This window comes from Mytilus californianus, unplaced genomic scaffold (assembly GCF_021869535.1).
Source record: "Mytilus californianus isolate M0D057914Y unplaced genomic scaffold, xbMytCali1.0.p SCAF_2, whole genome shotgun sequence".
Lineage (NCBI taxonomy): Eukaryota > Metazoa > Mollusca > Bivalvia > Mytilida > Mytilidae > Mytilus > Mytilus californianus.
The window spans coordinates 44538408-44558028 of record NW_026262668.1 but is presented as its reverse complement, the minus strand read 5'-3'; the positions used below and the strand labels follow the sequence as shown (position 1 = coordinate 44558028).

Sequence of the window (19621 nt, the reverse complement as noted above, 5' to 3'; positions counted from 1 at the left end):
AGTTTCCAGACAATAACTTGCGTTCAAGTGTATGGATCTCTCATAAATTGTACTGCAAGGTACCATACCACAAAGGGAAGGTTGGGATTGAGTTTGGGGGTGATGAATCATAAGGGGGTTCAAAAAATTTGGGGGGGGGGGGGGGGGATTTTTTTATCTTTTTTTTTCTTTAAAATTTTCCATTTTAAATTGGTTATTTCTGATTTATATATAAAAGCAAATAATAATGATATGGTTTGAATAGGTAAATTAAAATTTTTTAAGTTCTTAGACCACTTTCATTCTGTGTCAGAAACCTATGCTGTGTCAAATATTTAATTACAATCCAAATTCAGTGCTGTATCAAGCTTGAATGTTGTGTCCATACTTGCCCCAACTGTTCAGGGTTCGACCTCTGCGGTCGTATCAAGCTGCGGCCCAGCGGAGCATTTTATTCTTATGTGGCTGAACAAAGTTTTGCAAAACTTACTAGTCTGAATAAAATTGTACTAGTCTGGGGCATCAGACATTATATATATATACTGGGATGACAATATACATCACTCATCGAACTGATGGTATATATCAGAATTTGATGATTGTTAAGGTCTGATATAATTTGTAAAGATTTGTAATGTCATAAAAACAACTGAATTAACCATTATTTGATGATGGCAGACAGAAAACCTTGTAGCATATCTCAAATGGTAAATTTATGATGGCATTGTTAAACTATTGAAGCCCTTTATTCAAAAGATCAACATGGGTAGCTAAATTGTCAAACCTCATTCTTAGTATATAGCAGGAAATTTAATCTACATTGTAAAAGTTTGATTTATCTGGCTTATATTAAGGAATTTGAACCTTATTTAAACAAGCAAGATTAATTCAAACTTCCACAAGTGGATCCACTGACCTGTAAAGAAGGAAAGAAGATGTAAGTATAGGAATTCCTTGAATTTTTTGAGCAGGTAAAACCACAACAGTTACAGCAGCAGATGCAGGCTGTACAGATGGCAGTGGAATTAGATATTGCTGATGATGTGGATATCCCTCCCAGTCCACCAAGCCCACAGTTAGAAAGTATGATGTCGCAAGTATCGCAACCTCCATTTCAACCCTTTCACATGGGGACTTCACAGTTTGTTGCTCAAGATCATAGAGGAGCACATTTTGTGGCTCCAGAACCTAGGGTAACTATTTCAGTTTTTATCTTACAAGAAGTAGATGTGTTATTGGCTATAAAATTAAGTATATCAAACATATGTAATTTTGAAATTAAAATCCTATCTATATTTTATATGAAATATAGAAATACAAGGGGAAATTTCCATAGGTAAAAGTACAGACAGTTTTGCAGTGATTTTTATACGACCGCAAAAATTAAAAAATTTTTGGTCGTATATTGGTATCACGTTGTCGTCGTCGTCAGCGTTGTCCGAAGACATGGTTTCCGGATAATAACTTTAGTATAAGTAAATAGAAATCAATAAAATTTTAACAAGAGGTTTATAACCACAAAAAGGAAGGTTGGGATTGATTTTGGGGGTTATTGTCCCAAAGGTTTAGGAATTAGGGGCCAAAAAAAGGGCCCAAATAAGCATTTTAGCAGTTTCCAGACAATAACTTGTGTTTAAGTGTATGAATCTCTATGAAATTATACCACAAGTTTCCATACAACAAAGGGATTGTTATGGGGGGTTATGGCTCAAACCATTTAGCAATTAGGGGCAAAACGGGGGGAAAACAAGGGTTTTTATGGTTAAAGGACAATTTAGACAATTTAAAAGCAGTGTAAGGGAGGTAATCCAATCCATTTAAAGAATACTGTTGTATATATGTTTGATTACATCCCTTACACTGCTTGTAAATTATGTATTAAGAAATGATGATTGTCTTGAGATGATTAGCTGTAAATTTATTTTTATACGACCACAAAAAAATTTTTGTGGTCGTATATTCGAATGACGTCGTCGTCGTCCGAAGATACATTAGTTTTCGCACTCTAACTTTAGTTTAAGTGAATGGATCTCTATGAAATTTTACCACAAGGTTCAATACCACAAAAGGAAGGTTGGGATTGATTTTGTGGGTTATGGTACCAACAGTAAAGCATTTTTGTAACTTCCAGACATAACTTGTGTGTTAGTGTATGGATCTCTCTGACATTGTACCACAAGGTTCCATATCACAAAAGGAATGCTGGGATTGATTGTGGGGGTAATTGCCTCAAAATTTTAGGAATTAGGGGCCAAAAAAGTGACAAAAAACAAGCATTTTTCTAGTTTCATGACAATAACTTGTGTGTAAGTGTATGGATCTTTCTGAAATTGTACTGCAAGGTTCCATATCACAAAGGGAAAGCTGGGTTTGAGTTTTGGGGGTAATTGCCCTAAATGTTTAGAAATTTGGGGCCAAAAACAAGCATTTTTCTAGTTTCCAGACAATAACTTGAAAGGGAAAGCTGGAATTGAGTTTGGGTGTAATTGCCGAAACAATAACTTGTGTTCAAGTGTATGGATCTCTCTGAAATTGTACTGCAAGGTACCATACCACAAAGGGAAGGCTGGGATTGAGTTTGGGGGTGATGAATCATAAGGGGGTTCAAAAAATTTGGGGGGGGGGGGATTTTTTTTTTTTTCCTTTTTTTTCTTTTAAAATTTTTCCATTTTAAGTTGGTTATTTCTGATTTATATTTAAAAGCAAATAATAATGATATGGTAGGAGATACACACCAAACAGGATGTGTAAATTATTATATAATAAGTATTGTGCAATAGCAAGAAATTTTCAATTGCACAGTATTGCACAATAGCAAGAAATCTTCAATTGCACAGTATTGCGCAATAGCAAGAAATCTTCAATTGCACAGTATTGCGCAATAGCAAGAAATATCCAATAGCACAATATTGCGCAATAGCAAGAAATTGTCAATTGTACAGTATTGCGCAATAGCAAGAAATTTTTAATTGCACAGTATTGTGCAAAAGAAGATACTTCGTATAAATTGCTTATTTCTTGACCAATTTCAATGGGGTTTTATTCTTGAATTCTTGGGGTTCTTTAATATGATGAATCTACCCGTGTATTTAGTTTTTGGATTTTGGGCCCCGTTTTTAAATTGGTCCACATTGAGGTCCAAAGGGTCCAAAATTAAACTTTGTTTGATTTCATCAAAATTGAATTATTGGGGTTCTTTGATATGCCGAATCTAACCGTGTATTTAGATTCTTAATTTTTGGTTCCGTTTTCAAATTGGTCTACATTAAGGTCCAAAGGGTCCAAAATTAAACTTAGTTTGATTTTAACAAAAATTGAATTCTTAGGGTTCTTTGATATGCTGAATCTAAACATGTATTTAGATTTTTGATTATGGGCCCAGTTTTCAAGTTGGTCCAAATCGGGGTCCAAAATTAAACTTTGTTTGATTTCAACAAAAATTGAATATATGGGGTTCTTTGATATGCTGCATTTAACCATGTATCTAGATTTTTGGGCCCCGTTATCAACTTTGTCCACATTGAGGTCAAAAGGGTCCAAAATTAAACTTTGTTTGATTTCATCAAAAATTGAATTCTTGGGGTTCTTTGATATGCTGAATCTAACCATGTATTTAGATTTTGGATATTGGACCATAATAGGTGAATGTCCAATTTAAAATTTTTAAGTTCTTAGACCACATTCATTCTGTGTCAGAAACCGTATCAAGCTTGAATGTTGTGTCCATACTTGCCCCAACTGTTCAGGGTTCGACCTCTGCAGTCGTATCAAGCTGCGCCCTGAGGAGCATTTTATTAGAAGTTATTATTAATTAAATTTAAATGTTAACCATGACTGTATGTCATTTTATATTTTAATATTTTATGATTGCACAAAAGCAAAAAATTGAATATAAATTCAAATCATATAATCAATTTTAAGTTCTTTGACTACACTTATTCTGTGTCAGAAACCTAGTATGTGTCAAATATTTAATTACAATCCAAATTCAGACCTGTATCAAGCACGAATATTGTGTCCATATTTGCCCCAACTGTTCAGGGTTGGACCTCTGCGGTCGTATCCAGCTGCGCTCAGCGAAGCATTTTATTTTATGTGTGTATATGTATAAAGGCAACAGAACCAGTAACAATATGAAATGAAGATTGTTAAATTAGTTTATTCCTATTTTTGAAAAAAGTAACACGTTCTGTTTGTCATCACGATATATTGATTTTTAAGTTCTGTATAAATTATGTTTCATTAAAAGTAAGTAGATAATCAGGGTTCTTACTTAGGCAAGTCAGTTCCAGGACTTGGGAAAACCTGTCTGGACTCAAAACCGATGAGTCCAAAGATTTATAAAATTATAAAATTTTGTATCCATTCAGTCAAGATATCATCATTATAAAGCATGAAAATTAACCTAAATTTGATGTCATTTCCTTGCTCTAATTTGTAATGCAGACTTCAATAATAATTTATATTGCAATTACATTTCTTTTTCCAACTGCTGGACTTTGAATTGCCAAAAATCCCTGAGGGCTAGGAGGGTATGAAAGGATTTTCAAAATATCCCTACAACCAAGAATCATTTTTGTCTCGCCTGCGACGAAAGTCGCAGAAAGTGAGACACAGGTATTACTATCCGGCGGCGTAAACTATTTGTATAAAGCTTTATATTTCAGAAGGTAGAAGACCTGGATGCTTCATACTTTGTATGCAGATACCTTATGTTACGAACTTTTCGTCTGTCATATGTCCAATGTCCTTGACCTTATTTTCATGGTTCAGTGACTGCTTGAAAAAAAAAGTTTAGTTTTTTTGTTATGTAAATTTCTCACTTATTATGAGTAATAGGATAACTATATTTGGTATATGGGTTCCTTGCAACATCTACATGTCCATCAGACAGGGTTCACCTGACCTCAGCCTCATTTCATGGATCAGTGATCAAGGTTAAAGTTACGTGATTAGGTCCGTTTCTCAGATACTACAAGCAGTAGGTCAGCTATATGTGGTGTATGGAATGATTATAAGGGATACATGTCAGTCTGGCAGGTTTCATCTGACCTTGACCTCATTTTCATGGTTCATGGTCAATGTTAAGTTTTTGTGTTTTGGTCTATTTTTCTAATACTATAAGCCATTGGTCAACTATATTTGGTGTATGGAATAATTGTAAGGTGTACATGTCTGTCTGGCAGGTGTCATTTGTCCTTGACCTATTTTCATGGTTCATTGGTCAATGTTAAGTTTTTGTGTTTTGGTCTGTTTTTCTAATACTATAAGCAATAGGTCAACTATATTTGGTGTATGGAATGATTGTAAGGTGTACATGTCTGACTGGCAGGTGTCATTTGTCCTTGACCTCATTTTCATGGTTCATTGGTCAATGTTAAGTTTTTGTGTTTTGGTCTGTTTTTCTAATACTATAAGCAATAGGTCAACTATATTTGGTGTATGGAATGATTGTAAGGTGTACATTTCTGTCTGGCAGGTGTCATTTGTCCTTGACCTCATTTTCATGGTTCATTGGTCAATGTTGAGTTGCTCTTGTTTGGTCCTCTTCTCAGATACTATAGGTTATAGGTCAACTATATGTGGTGTATGGAATGATTGTAAGGTGTGCACGTCTGTCTTACAGGTTTCATCTGACCTTGAGCTTATTTTCATGGTTCATTGGTCAATGTTAAGTTTCTGTTGTTTGGTCTTCTCAGATGCTATAAGTAATAGGTCAACTATATTTGGTGTATGGAATGTATTTTATTATTTAACTGCTGATTACTTACATTGAAATAGATTATTTTATAAAAATCTTTAAATAACATTAATAATGATAATAAATAATAAAAACTTTTAAGGGATCATTACTAAACCGTGATTAACAAAAACATTGGAAGGTGTGAAAATGTTAAAATAAGGTCACTCATGCATGAATGTTTAACATAGAATACAGTTCACTCCAGTCCCTTCATAAAGATTAATTGGCTGAATATGTACAGATTGAAGAACTTTTGAAATTTTGTTTGCACAACAGAATCACATTTACTGATTTTTGATACATATGAAATAAGATAAGTATTGAGATAAGTAAAAAATATTTTAGCATAGCAACATAAATAGATAAATAGATAATATGAAAATATGACTTTTTACAATATTTTGATCAAAGATTGAAGATAATTTTAGTTTTTTTTTTTTTTGGGGGGGGTGGGGGGGGGTCTTTCAGGTTCATCTCAAGGAATTGACAAATATTTATCCAGTTTCTGCAATGCCTTAAAACTTTTCCTTGTGCACAGGTTTGTCTGTACTCAAGAGGAAATAAAAAAAAATGGCCATATTTGTCAATCCCTTCTGATGAACCTTAAATCTAGATGAAAAATTATTTCATAAGAAATTTCAAAGTTTGCTTTTAGTAGTCATTTGACTTAATGTTTCAAAAAAAAAATTTGTATAATGCAATTTTATTTACTCAAATGTTGTTGCTATATTTGCCTGTGATTTATTAGCCAAAAGTGTATCCCATGTGATCGGCATCGGCAGCAGCAGCGTCATTATCTCATTACTTACAGCTTAATATTTCTAATGCCTTATGTGACAAAGTTTCTGTCAGTCATTTGTCCATTGTCCTTGACCTCATTTTCTTGGTCCAGCAACTACTTGGAAAAAAAACTGTATGGTTTTTGTAATGTGATTTTCTCAATTATTATGAGTAAAATGATAACTTTATTTGGCATGTGTGTACCTTGCATGGTTCACATATCTGTCAGACATATTTCATTTGACCTTGACATCATTTAATGGATCAGTGAACAAGATTTAGTTTTCATGATAAAGTCCATATCTCAAATTCTATCACCAATAGGTCTTCTATATTTGGTGTATAGAATGATCGTAAGGTTCACATTTCCAACTGGCAGATAAGTGATAAGTTCATAAAATTTTCTGTATGGAATGAATGTTATGTGTATATGTCTGTCTGACAGGTGTCATCTTACCTTGACCTCATTTTATGGTTCATTGGTCAAAGTTCAGTTTCCTCAATGAGGTTTGTTTCTAAGATACTTTAGGCAATATATGTTAAATAAATTTGGTGTATGGAATGATTGTACGGCCTACATGTTTGTCTGATAGGGTTTATCTCACCTTGACTTAATGTTCATTCATCATTAAAATGTTAATTTAATGTAAAGCTTATATAAACTTATTATTTTTTTTTTCAACATAAATTCAATTATGAACACTAAAACAGGCGAGACATTTCAGTGTGTCCACTCTTGTTTAGATAATTTTGCATAATGGTAATAGATGCATACTGAAAAAAGACCCATGACCCACATTCAATAATTAAACTTCCCTTCCTACCCTCCCACATACATTTTAATGGAATAGCCCTGACTGGCCTACAGAAATCCCTAGAACTCTGATAATGATATAGATTACATGTATCGTAATGTGGATAATCTTGTGTTTTGGAACAGAAATTGAATAACAATTGTAATTTCTATATTTTATAGCAACAAAGTCATTCTAACTATGGATTATCACAGACAGCATTGGGACAGTCAGCATATGGTTTATCTCAATCGGGTTTAGGACAGTCTGCATTCTCCCAAAATAGTCTGTTCCTACCGACAACACCAACACCAGATACATATCAGCAGTTGTCCTACCAAAGGAACCAGCTTCCAACACAGCCTCATGTTCCACCATTTGGTCAGCCACAGCCGAACACGATAATGGTGTCATCTGCAACTTCTTCTCTGATGTCAACTAGCATAAAACCACCAAACCAGAGTACATACGGTAAGCTGGAAATAAACACTTGACATAAATATGAGCAACCAAAAACAAAGTCCCAGATAAAAGGAATTGTATAGAATTTAAGATTTCTTACTCAAAGTAGCAATCTATCAGTAGTCAAACCTTTGCGCATTGCAGACACTGTTTCTTCTTTGAATAATGTTTATTTTTAAAGTGGATAGTTCATATTTCTTAAGAGTTCTTTATTTCATTGATTTAATGTAATAACCACAATCCATAAGGACTGTTCCAGAATTAGAGGCATAGAGGGAAAAGGATGGATGGGAGGCATTTTTAAGGACCCTGATGACCAAAAAATGGATTGAACAGATGATTGGTACACTCAACTAACAAAACTGGTTCAGTACTGAGTTGATCTGTTTTCATATAATTTTATAAATTGCAGGTACAACTATGCAGAAGAATATAACACCAAACTCATTATCATTTGGACAGAACATGAACAACAGTTCATTACAGCCCTCTCCACAGATATCCTTTATACAGTATGATCCAAATCAGCTGTTTGGTGCCAATGCATTGTTGGGAGCTACTCAAACTCAACAGAATAATGCATCTTCACAGTTATTAGGCTCACAGCTTGTTCAACCAAGGTATGCAATATACTAGAAAACACTTTTTATGCAATTATGCATTTAATTTCCAATTAAAACTGAATAGGTGGTAAAAGGCCCTTCCAACCCCCATACATTTAATTTTGTAATAGCTTTAATAAAGAAGTACAAATTCAAAAAAAGATAAATTAGTTGCAACTTTTTACGTCTAATAAACTGTTAACTGATAAATATAAATAAGAAGATGTGGTGAGACAACAATCCATCCAAGTCACAATGTGTAAAAAGTAAACAATTATAGGTCAAAGTACGGCCTTCAACACGGAGCCTTGGCTCACACTGAACAGCAAGCTATAAAGGGCCCCAAAAAGACTAGTGTAAATCAATTCAAACAGCAAAACTGACGGTCTAATCTATATAACAAATGAGAAACACTTATGAACCACACCAACAAACGACAACTACTGAACAACAGGCTCCTGGCTTAGGACAGGTGCATAGAAATGCGAGTTTTAACAGGCGCCAACCTTCACCCTAACCTGAAACAGTGGTATAACATTACAACATCAAAAGACAAACAATAAAATAACAATTGAAATTGCTTAACTCGATTAAAGAGACAATACACAAAAACAAGTAAATATACACTGAACGAATAAGTTTGATCTATGACACAATATAAATAAAACAGATGTTTCAATGTCAAAAAGACAACTTTAACCTAGGACAAAATGGCGTTAAATAAAGTAACGTACACAGGTAAATGATTTCTTTTATTTTACGTGTATTTGACAAGAACTGGTAGAATGTGACACTTCTCCGATCAATTATAATGATTTTTTGTTAATTTTAAGTCAAAATCATCCCTGATTTAATCAACAAATATTTACAGGTATAAAATCTTCATCTGTGAAACATTTTACAATTATGAGAAAATAAAGGGCAAAAGTTCAGAAATCTTTATGGTTAGAATTTGAAAAGTGAACAATTTATTATTTCATTCAGTCCACTCAAGATTTGTCTATATAACATTGCTTTTCAAATCCTTGAATACTTATAATATCTTTTTGAATTTCTTTAAAAAGGTATAACATTTTCTAATTTTCATTGTACCCTGTGGAAAAACATGAAAATCATTGTCAAATTATTGTTTAACCATTTCAGACCTGCAGTACAAAATGTGCAGCAAGTACAGGGAAATAACTCGTTTTACCAACAACCGCCTCAACAGCAGATGCAGCAAACCAGTTTTTTCTCACAGCCAAACACATCAAATTTCCAGGTATATTGAGTTAATAGGATAACTTATTTTTAGCGTATAAAAAGTATTAATGTACATTTTAAATTGTATTGGAAGTTGTCAGTTTTAGAAGGAAGATTGTGTAATTCATTTAAAATCTACATCAGAATTGTTGTATTTTCTAAATTATACAGATGATTGATAGAGAATGATTATAGTAATTTTAACAATGTTAATATTTTCAGCACATGAGTAACACCAAGAGACAACAGAATGAACAGTTGGTATTGCAAGCTTGTTTACTTCAAGCAGCTGCTGCAGGAGCTGGTTCACAACAGTTCCCACTACAGTTTGGTAATCAGCCTGGAGCTAATCTGAACTTATCCTTCCAACAACCATCACAGATGACAATGCCTCCATGTCAGAGTTCATCAACTAAATCGTCTCAGTTTAATCCATCGGGACAGCAGGGCTCTCCACAGAGTACACCTGTAAGTACAAACAAAATATTGGAATTATAAAGTTATTGCAGGGAAAATAGATATTCGCTCAAAATACATAGCTGTAATATTGCAAATACCCTTAGTCATTATTTTCGTATCAGTTTCACTGTACTAATTGGTACTGTTTCGTAAGGTGCAAGGGGAGGCAGAAGGATGGATAGACTTTAGATATTGAGATGATCCTGGATACAACTTGGCTTGTGATCCTTCATTATCTATAACAGCTGGCAAAATTCTTGTGGTCATTTCTGAAGCAGTTACCACACCGCAGAGGAAATCAGTGAAAGATTTTTATCTGCCTGTATTCTGCATTTGACATTGTTATGTATAGCCATATGATGATGCTGATGAGCACAAGTGTTCAACACAAGGATGACAATTCACATCACTCACCGGTCTGATGGCATGTTAAATTTGTGTTACTGTGGATTCATTGTACATCAAAATAACTTATTGCTAGGATATCATCCACAGAATTGTATTTGATCACTGTTGAAGGTTTGCTAGTGCTAATACATGCTTAAAGAAATTGGGATAAACTCAAAAATGAAAACTTTATCTGGCATGTACAACAACCTTATGGGATATAAATTAAAAAAAAAATAAACATTTACACTATCATTTGTTTTTGACACATTTTATGTTGGATTTCTTTCTCCTTTAATTTGTTCACGTCCCAAATATGCATTTAATATTAGCCACTGAACATTATGCAAACAAAAATCAATCTCATCTTTGGCTGAAGAAGATGTAGGCTTAGTTTTGTCAAATTTAGCAGATTGTTCAGCTGAGAATGTAGCAAAATGTGTATGGTAATTTCTGTAACAACACAACAGAGGCAATCTAAATAATTTTTGTCTGTCAGTACTCTACATGTTACATGTACATTGTTATGTATAGCCATATGATGACCCTGATGAGCACAAGTGTTTAACACAAGGATGACAATTCACATCACTCACCGGTCTGATGGCACAATTTGTTTTACTGTGGATTCATTGTACACCAAAATAACTTATTGCTAGGATTTCATCCACATAATTGTAATTGATCATTGTTGAAGGTTTGATGGTGCTAACACGTGCATAAACAAACTCTCATCTTTCTACTTGCAGTTGAAATCACCTCCACAGAGCTTGACACCTACAAATAACTTTGGAGGTATATCTTCTGTTGGACAGCAGAATCAAAATTCCAAATTGTTTGGACTTGGTCAGAATCGTGCTGGTTCGAATCAGAGATTCACAAATGTGGGCTTTTCAAACTTTGGTAATAACATGCCACAGTTTACACAGAAATTGAATACTCAATTTGTGCAGCAACCAATGCAAACTGGTGGTAAGTATTAAGATGGAATATTGTAATTGGCACAGGAGAATTTTGTTTGAGGTACTTTCAATCCTGTTAAAACTGTTGTAATTTGCAGCATTCTATTGCATATTTTCCATCAGGAAAGCACAGAGTGAAAAGATATGTTATTATAAGGGGGAACTACATGTATATTACCAAAGGGATCTAAATGAAAATTGATTGAGGTATAGATTACAACCAGCTATATCTCTCCCTTTTGGCAGAAAAAAACTATGCTTTAAAGAGGCATCTGTTTGGCTATGCTGGATATATGAATAGACTGTTACTCCGGTAGGATGGAGGTTGCTCTTGCCTTTTTGTATGAAAATTGCCACTTATTGCCTGTTTGATGACCCTTTCAACATCGCTGAAGGATCCATGGGTGGCTTGTTGCAAGGAAAAATTTCTTGTCCTATCCAACATGCCCTCATGTTATCAGTGGCAGTCTCCATTAATTTGTTCATGTCCTATATATTCATTAAATATTGTCCACCGAACATTATGCAAATAAAAATCAATCTCAACTTTGGCTGAAAGAGATGTAGGCTAAGTTTTGGTCAAATTTATCATATTTTTCTCAACTGAGAATGAAGCAAAATTCTTATGGTCATTTCTGAAGCAATTTAAATACCACACGGCAGAGGAAATCAGTAAAAGATTTTGATGTGCATGTTACATTGTTATAGCCATATGATGACCCTGATGAGCACAAGTGTTCTAACACAAGGATGACAATTCACATCACTCACCGGTCTGATGGCGCAATTTGTTTTACTACTGTGGATTCATCTGTTTACAACTTTTCTATAAAAGCATGCAAAGCAAACCTTTGATCGACTTGCTTGGATGTTTGTAAACATAAGGGTAGGCAGAGTTTCAGTCTGTTTAATATATACTGGTATTTGATTGGACAATAAAAATTGACATACAATGTGAAACTTAACATTTAAATGAAGTTAATGTTTATTGTCCAATCAAATTCCAGTATATAGTAAACAGACTGAAATAGACTACCTACCTGTTGTTTACAAACATCCAAACAAACATAGCAAGCAAGTTGATCAAAGGTTTGCTTTGCATGTTTTTATAGAAAAAGCTGTAAGTTGATAAATGGTTTTATGGTTTCGACAAATTCTGCATAAAAGTCTAAAGGAAATTCCTATTTTGTTGAACACTGATAATCTTGGTTCAAGAAATTCATGAAAATTAGCACGCCACAAATAATAATAAATCCACAGTAAGGCCATAAATTTCGGTATATTTAGATAAATATAATTAAATTTCCTGCCAACAAGGCAGAAGATATATTTCTAGTACTTGACATCACCACTACCTTTCAAGTTTCATTCAGCATCAATATAAACACAACTTGCATAATCAACAAGATGAACAAAAAACAACATTCCTCTGGTTTTCTTGGACATAGACTCCAATAAACATTTGTTAAATTATAGACTCCAATAAACATTTGTTAAATTATAAATTTCAATCAGAATATTAGGTGAAGGAAATAAAGTTATTATTCTGTTGCCCTGTAAACATCACAGTCATCAGCTGATTAAATCCTAACTAAAGGAGAATGGCGGGATTGTGGAAATTGCTAGTAAATGCTGACAACTAAGGAATGTGACATAAAAAATTGTTCAAAATTTGGCTATCATCCATTTATAACACAAATTGACATTTGCAAAAAATAGATTTCTTACTCTGTTATGGGACGGAATGGAAGCTGTGACTTGGAAAAGTAAATTCTTTGTGCTCCTCAATATTGAAGAGTTCCAAAAATTGGGGTAAATTCAAATTTGAAAATTTAATTTGGTTTATACAAATATTCTATGGGAAATATAAAAAAAAATGCTAACGTTATGGTTTTGGTTTAAACACATTTCAGTTGGGATTTTATTTAAAACCTTGGCTGAGGGCGTTGTAACCTTGGTTATTGTTAAATTTACCAAATTTTTCAGCTGAGAATTTAAAGAAATTCTTATGATCAATTCTGAAGCAGTTCCCACATGGCAGGAGAAATCAGTAAAAGATTTTAATCTGTCTGTACGCTGCATGTTACATTGTTATGTATAGCCATATGATGATACTGATGAGCACAAGTGTTTAACACAAGGATGACAATTCACATCACTCACCGGTCTGATTGCGCAATTTGTTTTACTGTGGAATCATGGTTTCATGGTTTTGACATATTTTGCATACAAGTCTATAGGAAACTTATATTTTGTTGAAGATTGATATTTTTGGTTCAAGAAATCCACAACAATTAATACCCCACAAACAATAATGAATCCGCAGTAATATCCTGTTGATAACATGTTCTTTTTTATTTTGGCTAATTATTTGTATGTGTATTGTAGGAACAGTCATAAGACCTCAGATGATGTTGAACAACTTCAGACACAACACTCCGACAACATCATTTCCTAATCCAATACAAAGGCCAGGGCTACAGATGCCACCTAATCAGAGACCCCAAAGACCATTAGGTGTACCTACAAATCAAGCTGGTGGTCAGCTAAGACCAAATGCAATTGTGCCACAACCTGCACCTGTCAGTAGTTCGACAAATGTTTCTGTATCGTTGAGAGCTCAGCAGGCAAAACAGCGACAGGAATTGCTTGCTCATGCTCAGAGTTTCCTTAATCCACAGAACAAACCCAGTATAAAACAGGCAGGCAAAGTGGAAGTGTCAGCTAGTGATAAAAAGCCAGGAGAAACTGGCGGCAATAATGTGAAGCCTGAGGATGGCAAACCTACTGATAAGAAATAATGTGTTTTATCAAATCATTTTTATTGTAGAAACATTGTAGATGTCTACATATTAACTCTTTAGTAGTTGTGTATTTTATTGTATTATAACTTGACTTTTATGGCAAAGGAAGGAAATGAGCTTTATAAGCATAATGGACAAATTCCATGATATGTTCAGAAGGAACTTTATGTGTATTCTAATGTGGGTGTATTGCATAAATTTTTCATGCTTGCATGTAACAGTTTGTAAGAATTTGCCTTTCTTTTGATGAAAAGACTGAGCATGCATTATGATGCTAATTAGGAAAGATCAAAATGAATATAACAATAAAATTTAATGACGTATTACTTTTTATCCTATTAAATCTTTGCAAAAGGTTGTAAAGATATTTTATTAAGTGTATGAATCTCATTTAATTGCAATTCATATTAAATATGGTTTAGTGACAGAATAAAGACATTTCTGATAAATCAAGGCTAAAATGTAGTTTTCATCATGTTGATGAAAATTGTTTTTATTTTTTAGTAAGATTGTCTGCTGCTGTTTATTGGTAATTATGAGAGGCAGATTATTTTTCATAGGCAATTGTGAATTTGCTTTGACCTAACTTAATGATAGTCATTATTGCTTGAGTGTTTGTAAATAGACTTCTATTCAAAATGAAAACTAAACTTATTTTTCAAGCATAAGCTGTGTAATTATGAAAATGCAGATAATAGATTTATAAGACAAATCAGAAGGACATATGCATGAGGTTATACAAATGAGGTAACCAATAATAGATATAATCATTTAAATGACTGTATTGTCACTCAAACTTCCTGAATTGAATTAAAATGTAACACAGAATAAATGATGATTTGGATTTGTGTAAGTTATGAAGAAAAAGGGAGATTTTTGTAAACTAAGAAAGATGTGATCAGCATTTGTAAATAAGGCTTAAACTGATTGATCTTTCACATTGAAAGAAAGGCATAATTCTTAGAACATAGATTTTTTGTACATTTTATATTGTTATATATTTTGTAATTTTATTATTTATTTATTTACCTTGTTGGTAGTATGGAGATTTAATGTAGATGTTATTTGTATGAAATTTTATGTCAGAAGTGGTACTTTCAGTGCTGTGAATAAGGCTGAAGGTTACAAGACCTTGTGCTAATAATGTAGCAAGGCATAAAGTTAGGTTTGAGGAATGTTACTGTGAAGGACAGAAATTTAAGATTTAAGGACTATAAAAAACCAGGTGGTTATTTAGATGAATGATGAAATGTTGGTTTCTATAAATGGGTTGTGTATCTTGACAAGTTAAATGGGATGCTGTTATGAGAATTTAGGAGGAAAAGGTAATGCAGAGATATTTATTCTACAAGTTATTCAAAGCTGAATGTGGTTTATGAAACCAATTCATATAACGTTTGTAAACTTTAAGGCTATGTGCTTTCTTTACCTAGACCAAGCTATTGATTCAGAAAATAAAAAGGTTTACAAGATAGTTACGGAAGAATTCTGAAAAAGGTAGATTAGTTATGAAAACATATATACATAGAAAATGTGAGTCTATGAAAATGATCAGTGTTGACTCTGAACTTTTTTTTAGAAGATAATTGAAGCACTAAAATGGCGAACATTATAAAAACATAAGAACTAGAAAAATGTTGGAATTGTCCCCGAAGATCTAATGAAACCACTATTGCCCCAGTGGTATTCATCAATTTTGAAAAAAGCTGGCTTGTCAACATTAAACTGTGCTGCCCCGACAGTGATGGTGTATGACATTCCTGTAGTTGGCATGGTGACACTAGACCTGTCTCTTAGCTGCCCCCTAACAAGGCAGGTCATAGGTCACACAGTGTGAGGTGATAATAATGATATATAGGTAGTTGTTGTTTATTTCACTTGTGATGTATTTACATTTTTGATCGTTGTTTGATTTTTATTTTAAAAGAAAAATAGGCACGAGAGGATTTGTTGAATGGCCGAAGGCATATCACAGATTTAACCAATGAGTTTGTGTGTTTGTCTTGAATGATGTTTTATTAGAATGATTGGCATTTCATTCATTTTAAGAGTTATGTTAACTGGAAATGGTGATTCTAAATGTTTCTTGTGACATTTTTTCATTTTATGTAATCTTTGAAGTACATTATATACAAAATGTCAATCATCATTATTTCTGTGTTTATTTCTTTTTTGTAGTAACTGCCAAATAGCACACAAATTGTTTCTTTAAACTTATAAAATAACAGTATATATTGAATTGTGTTACTTGTTCAGCTGAATAGCTGGTACAAGTTCTGCATAATTGCCGTATATATATTGGGAAATTCCTCAATTTCAAATGCTTTTATTTGGTAGTAACAGTAAACCAAGTGTATCAAATTGTAAAAGGATTTATTTATTTACACCTCGCACAATATTGAATAAAAGTATTTCAGGTCATTGTAGATGTCCTTTTTCTTTCCATTTTTAGTGTCAAAATAATTCACTATGCACTATTGTTTATGGCATTAAAAATATGAAACATATCATAAAAAGTTAGGATTTGTACTGTTGTTGCAACAGAGAGCAGAACGGATATAAGAGTATCACTTGTGTTTAGACAAACTTTAAAAAAAATTAGTTGACCATACTGTACAGGAATAGGGGAAACTCATAAGGAAGCAATAAGGCCCTTTTTTGGCCAAATATTAGTGCAAATTGAAAAATTACCATACATATTCTTAAATTTGTCTCAACTACACTAAGTTACAAGGTGGTCAGAAAATAAAATCAGATTTCACACTAGTTACCATGCAGTTTGCATTGTACCGACCAATTTCATGTAACAGAATTAGAGGTCGTCGGAAAGAGATAATTATTAATGTTGTCTAGATAATCCTCAAACACATACAACCAATGACTCTTTACTATACTTATCACTACTGTACGATTTCTCACTGGTATACATGTTCTTAATAAAGTTGTGTGTTTTGTTCATTCATTGGAAGTAATTGAATAAATTAATGAATCATTTAATCCATGTTGCATATGGTTTACAGTAGAGAGGATGTAAAACACTTTGGGAATTATTGTTCTGTTAAGCATTGTCTCCCTTTTTATTTTGATACCTCTAGATAGATTTACTATGTGTCAATATCAGTGTTCTTTTTGCTTCCATTTCATTTACTCATGGCTCTGTATTATTGAATAAAGGAGCTATCTTGTAATAATCTGTCTTTTTATTTCCACCTTAATACAGGTTATTGGAATGCCTATAAATGGAGAAAAACGTCGAAGTTTATTAAAGGAATGCCAATGTAACAAACAATAGTACTGGCCATGTCAAGAGCTTCTTTGGGTTTAGTAGAAGTTGCACATCAGCTCCGTATTTACTACAACTTAGTTGTTGGATTTATATATTGTTTCTGGCATACTTTTAAAAGGAGTTAAAATGATTGTTCAGTTGCAGAGGATTAATTGGCAAGCAATAATTTAATATCCTATTGTATTGATGTCACAAGCTCAGTCAATATGATAGATGATAGGTCCATGTGATATTGATTTATTTGTCACTCTAAAAGTGAGATCTGTAAATAAGAGGGAAGTTGAGTGCAGTCAAAAGTTAACGTATCTTCCGAAAGGAATTGAATTATGTTGATGTCACATTTTTTGTCTCGCCTAGCGAGAGACCGGGATTGCTTTTCAGGCGAAGGTGACGATGATGGCGTCAACAATTGTTAAGTTTTCTGCTTAAGTTAGTTTGTTAGGAACTACATGTGATACATCATTGATATTTAATATAAAGTTGCATTACTATCAGTACAAAATGACAACTATTTTGACGCCCTTCCCCCTAGGTCATGGTCCAGTGACTGAATTAATTAGCAATTTTCAATGTTGAGTTTTCTGCTTAATTTAGGTTGATAGGATCTACTTGTGATAGATTAATGATATTTTGTATGAAGTTGCATTACTATCAGTACATATCAGTTTGACGTTTATTTTGAGGCCCTGCCCCCTAGGACATGGTCAAGTAACTGAATTAATTATGGCAATTTTCAATGAAAAGTTTTCTGCTAAAGTTGGGATTGATAGGAACTACAATAGACAACGATATGTTTGTTCATCTCAGTTTGTCAACCATTTCGAGAACCCTGTCCACTAGATCATGATCCAGCAACTTTGAATTAATATGCAAGGTTGCTGTCCATCAGATTGTCTTTTCTGAATTTGTGCCTACAGGCGAGACATATCTCTGGTTCAACAGTTTATTTAAACATGAATGTTAGGATGTTATTCTATCTTGTACTGAATATGGCTTTGCTGCAGAACATGGTTTTTACAGAGCACCTCCAGATTGTCCAAGGATATTTTCTTACCAACCAACGAGCAGATTTATAGCAAATGGTGCCTGAATCATACCAAGGTGTGTAGTTTTATGCAAAAATTATGTGAATTAGGTATATTTACTAATGTGAGATATTTTTGTGTTTTAATCAATTTATTTTTTTTAAGCTTGACCCTTCATTTTATTCAATAATGACTAGTCAATGCATTTTTGTCCTGATTTCACCAATCCTAGTGTATATAGTACGGTGACGAGTAAGGTAAATTTAAAAATTTAATGGACCGGAATACCTCACGGCTAATTTTGGTCTTATTTTGAAGATGAATATAATACACTTTGAATAAGGCATGTCGTAGAGTCAAAGTGGTGCAGAGTTTTGAAAACTGGTCAAAGGTCAAAAGGGGGATTTTAAAAAATCGCAATTTTTGGACATTTTGGACAATTTCTCGGTAGTCCCTCATAACTGATAAAAAATTTATAAGTATGAAATTTATTTTTATACAATATTCAGCACATTTCAACAGAATATGACCATGCTTATATGATTATACAAGTTGATTAGTTAAAGATAAAAAAAACAAGTTGATTAGTTAATAATCGCACAATCAAAGGAATTTAATATATTTATTAGCATGGTAATTAAGAAATTACATTCATATTTTTGTCTAAGTTTTCATTAAAATCTGGTATAAATTTCAAAGATATTTTAATTTTTTGTATAAAGCTTAAAAAAAAAGATCATAAAACATTCGTATTTTTGTCTAAGTTTTCATTAAAATCTAGTATAAAATTCAAGTAATTCAACTTTTTTTATTTAGTTTACCAAAAAACAAATCATAAAACATTCGTATTTTTGAATATATTTTTAATGGTACGAGTTTGCAGTGGTACGAGTTCTGATTGGTACGACTTCCCAGTGGTACGAGTTTACGTTGGTACGAGTTAACTTTTTTGGTACGAGTTTACGTGGTACGAGTTTACAATGGTACGAGTTAACTTGCTTCCTGCCAGATTGACAGAGATTAGTGATGAATACCCCCGCATCCAACATGGAAGAAAATGATAAAAATTATCTATCTACAGAAATTATCGACAAAA

The 19621-nt window shown here is 33.1% G+C and overlaps 1 protein-coding gene across 7 annotated transcripts in view; it reads left to right on the top strand.

The window, feature by feature from the left end:
- LOC127727972 (protein PRRC2C-like) overlaps positions 1-16635 on the top strand; it is a 95605-nt gene extending 78970 nt beyond the window's left edge. For 5 of the 7 annotated variants that reach the window (XM_052235102.1, XM_052235105.1, XM_052235101.1 and 2 more), the window contains 7 exons: positions 948-1172; positions 7479-7767; positions 8171-8378; positions 9504-9621; positions 9825-10070; positions 11198-11420; positions 13799-16635. In XM_052235102.1, the coding sequence (XP_052091062.1) occupies positions 948-1172; positions 7479-7767; positions 8171-8378; positions 9504-9621; positions 9825-10070; positions 11198-11420; positions 13799-14211 (1722 nt within the window). In that variant the 3' untranslated portion in view covers positions 14212-16635. The remainder of the gene's footprint in view (positions 1-947; positions 1173-7478; positions 7768-8170; positions 8379-9503; positions 9622-9824; positions 10071-11197; positions 11421-13798) is intronic. The other 2 variants (XM_052235100.1, XM_052235104.1) reach the window with 2 other exon arrangements.
- The last annotated feature ends 2986 nt before the right edge of the window (positions 16636-19621 follow it).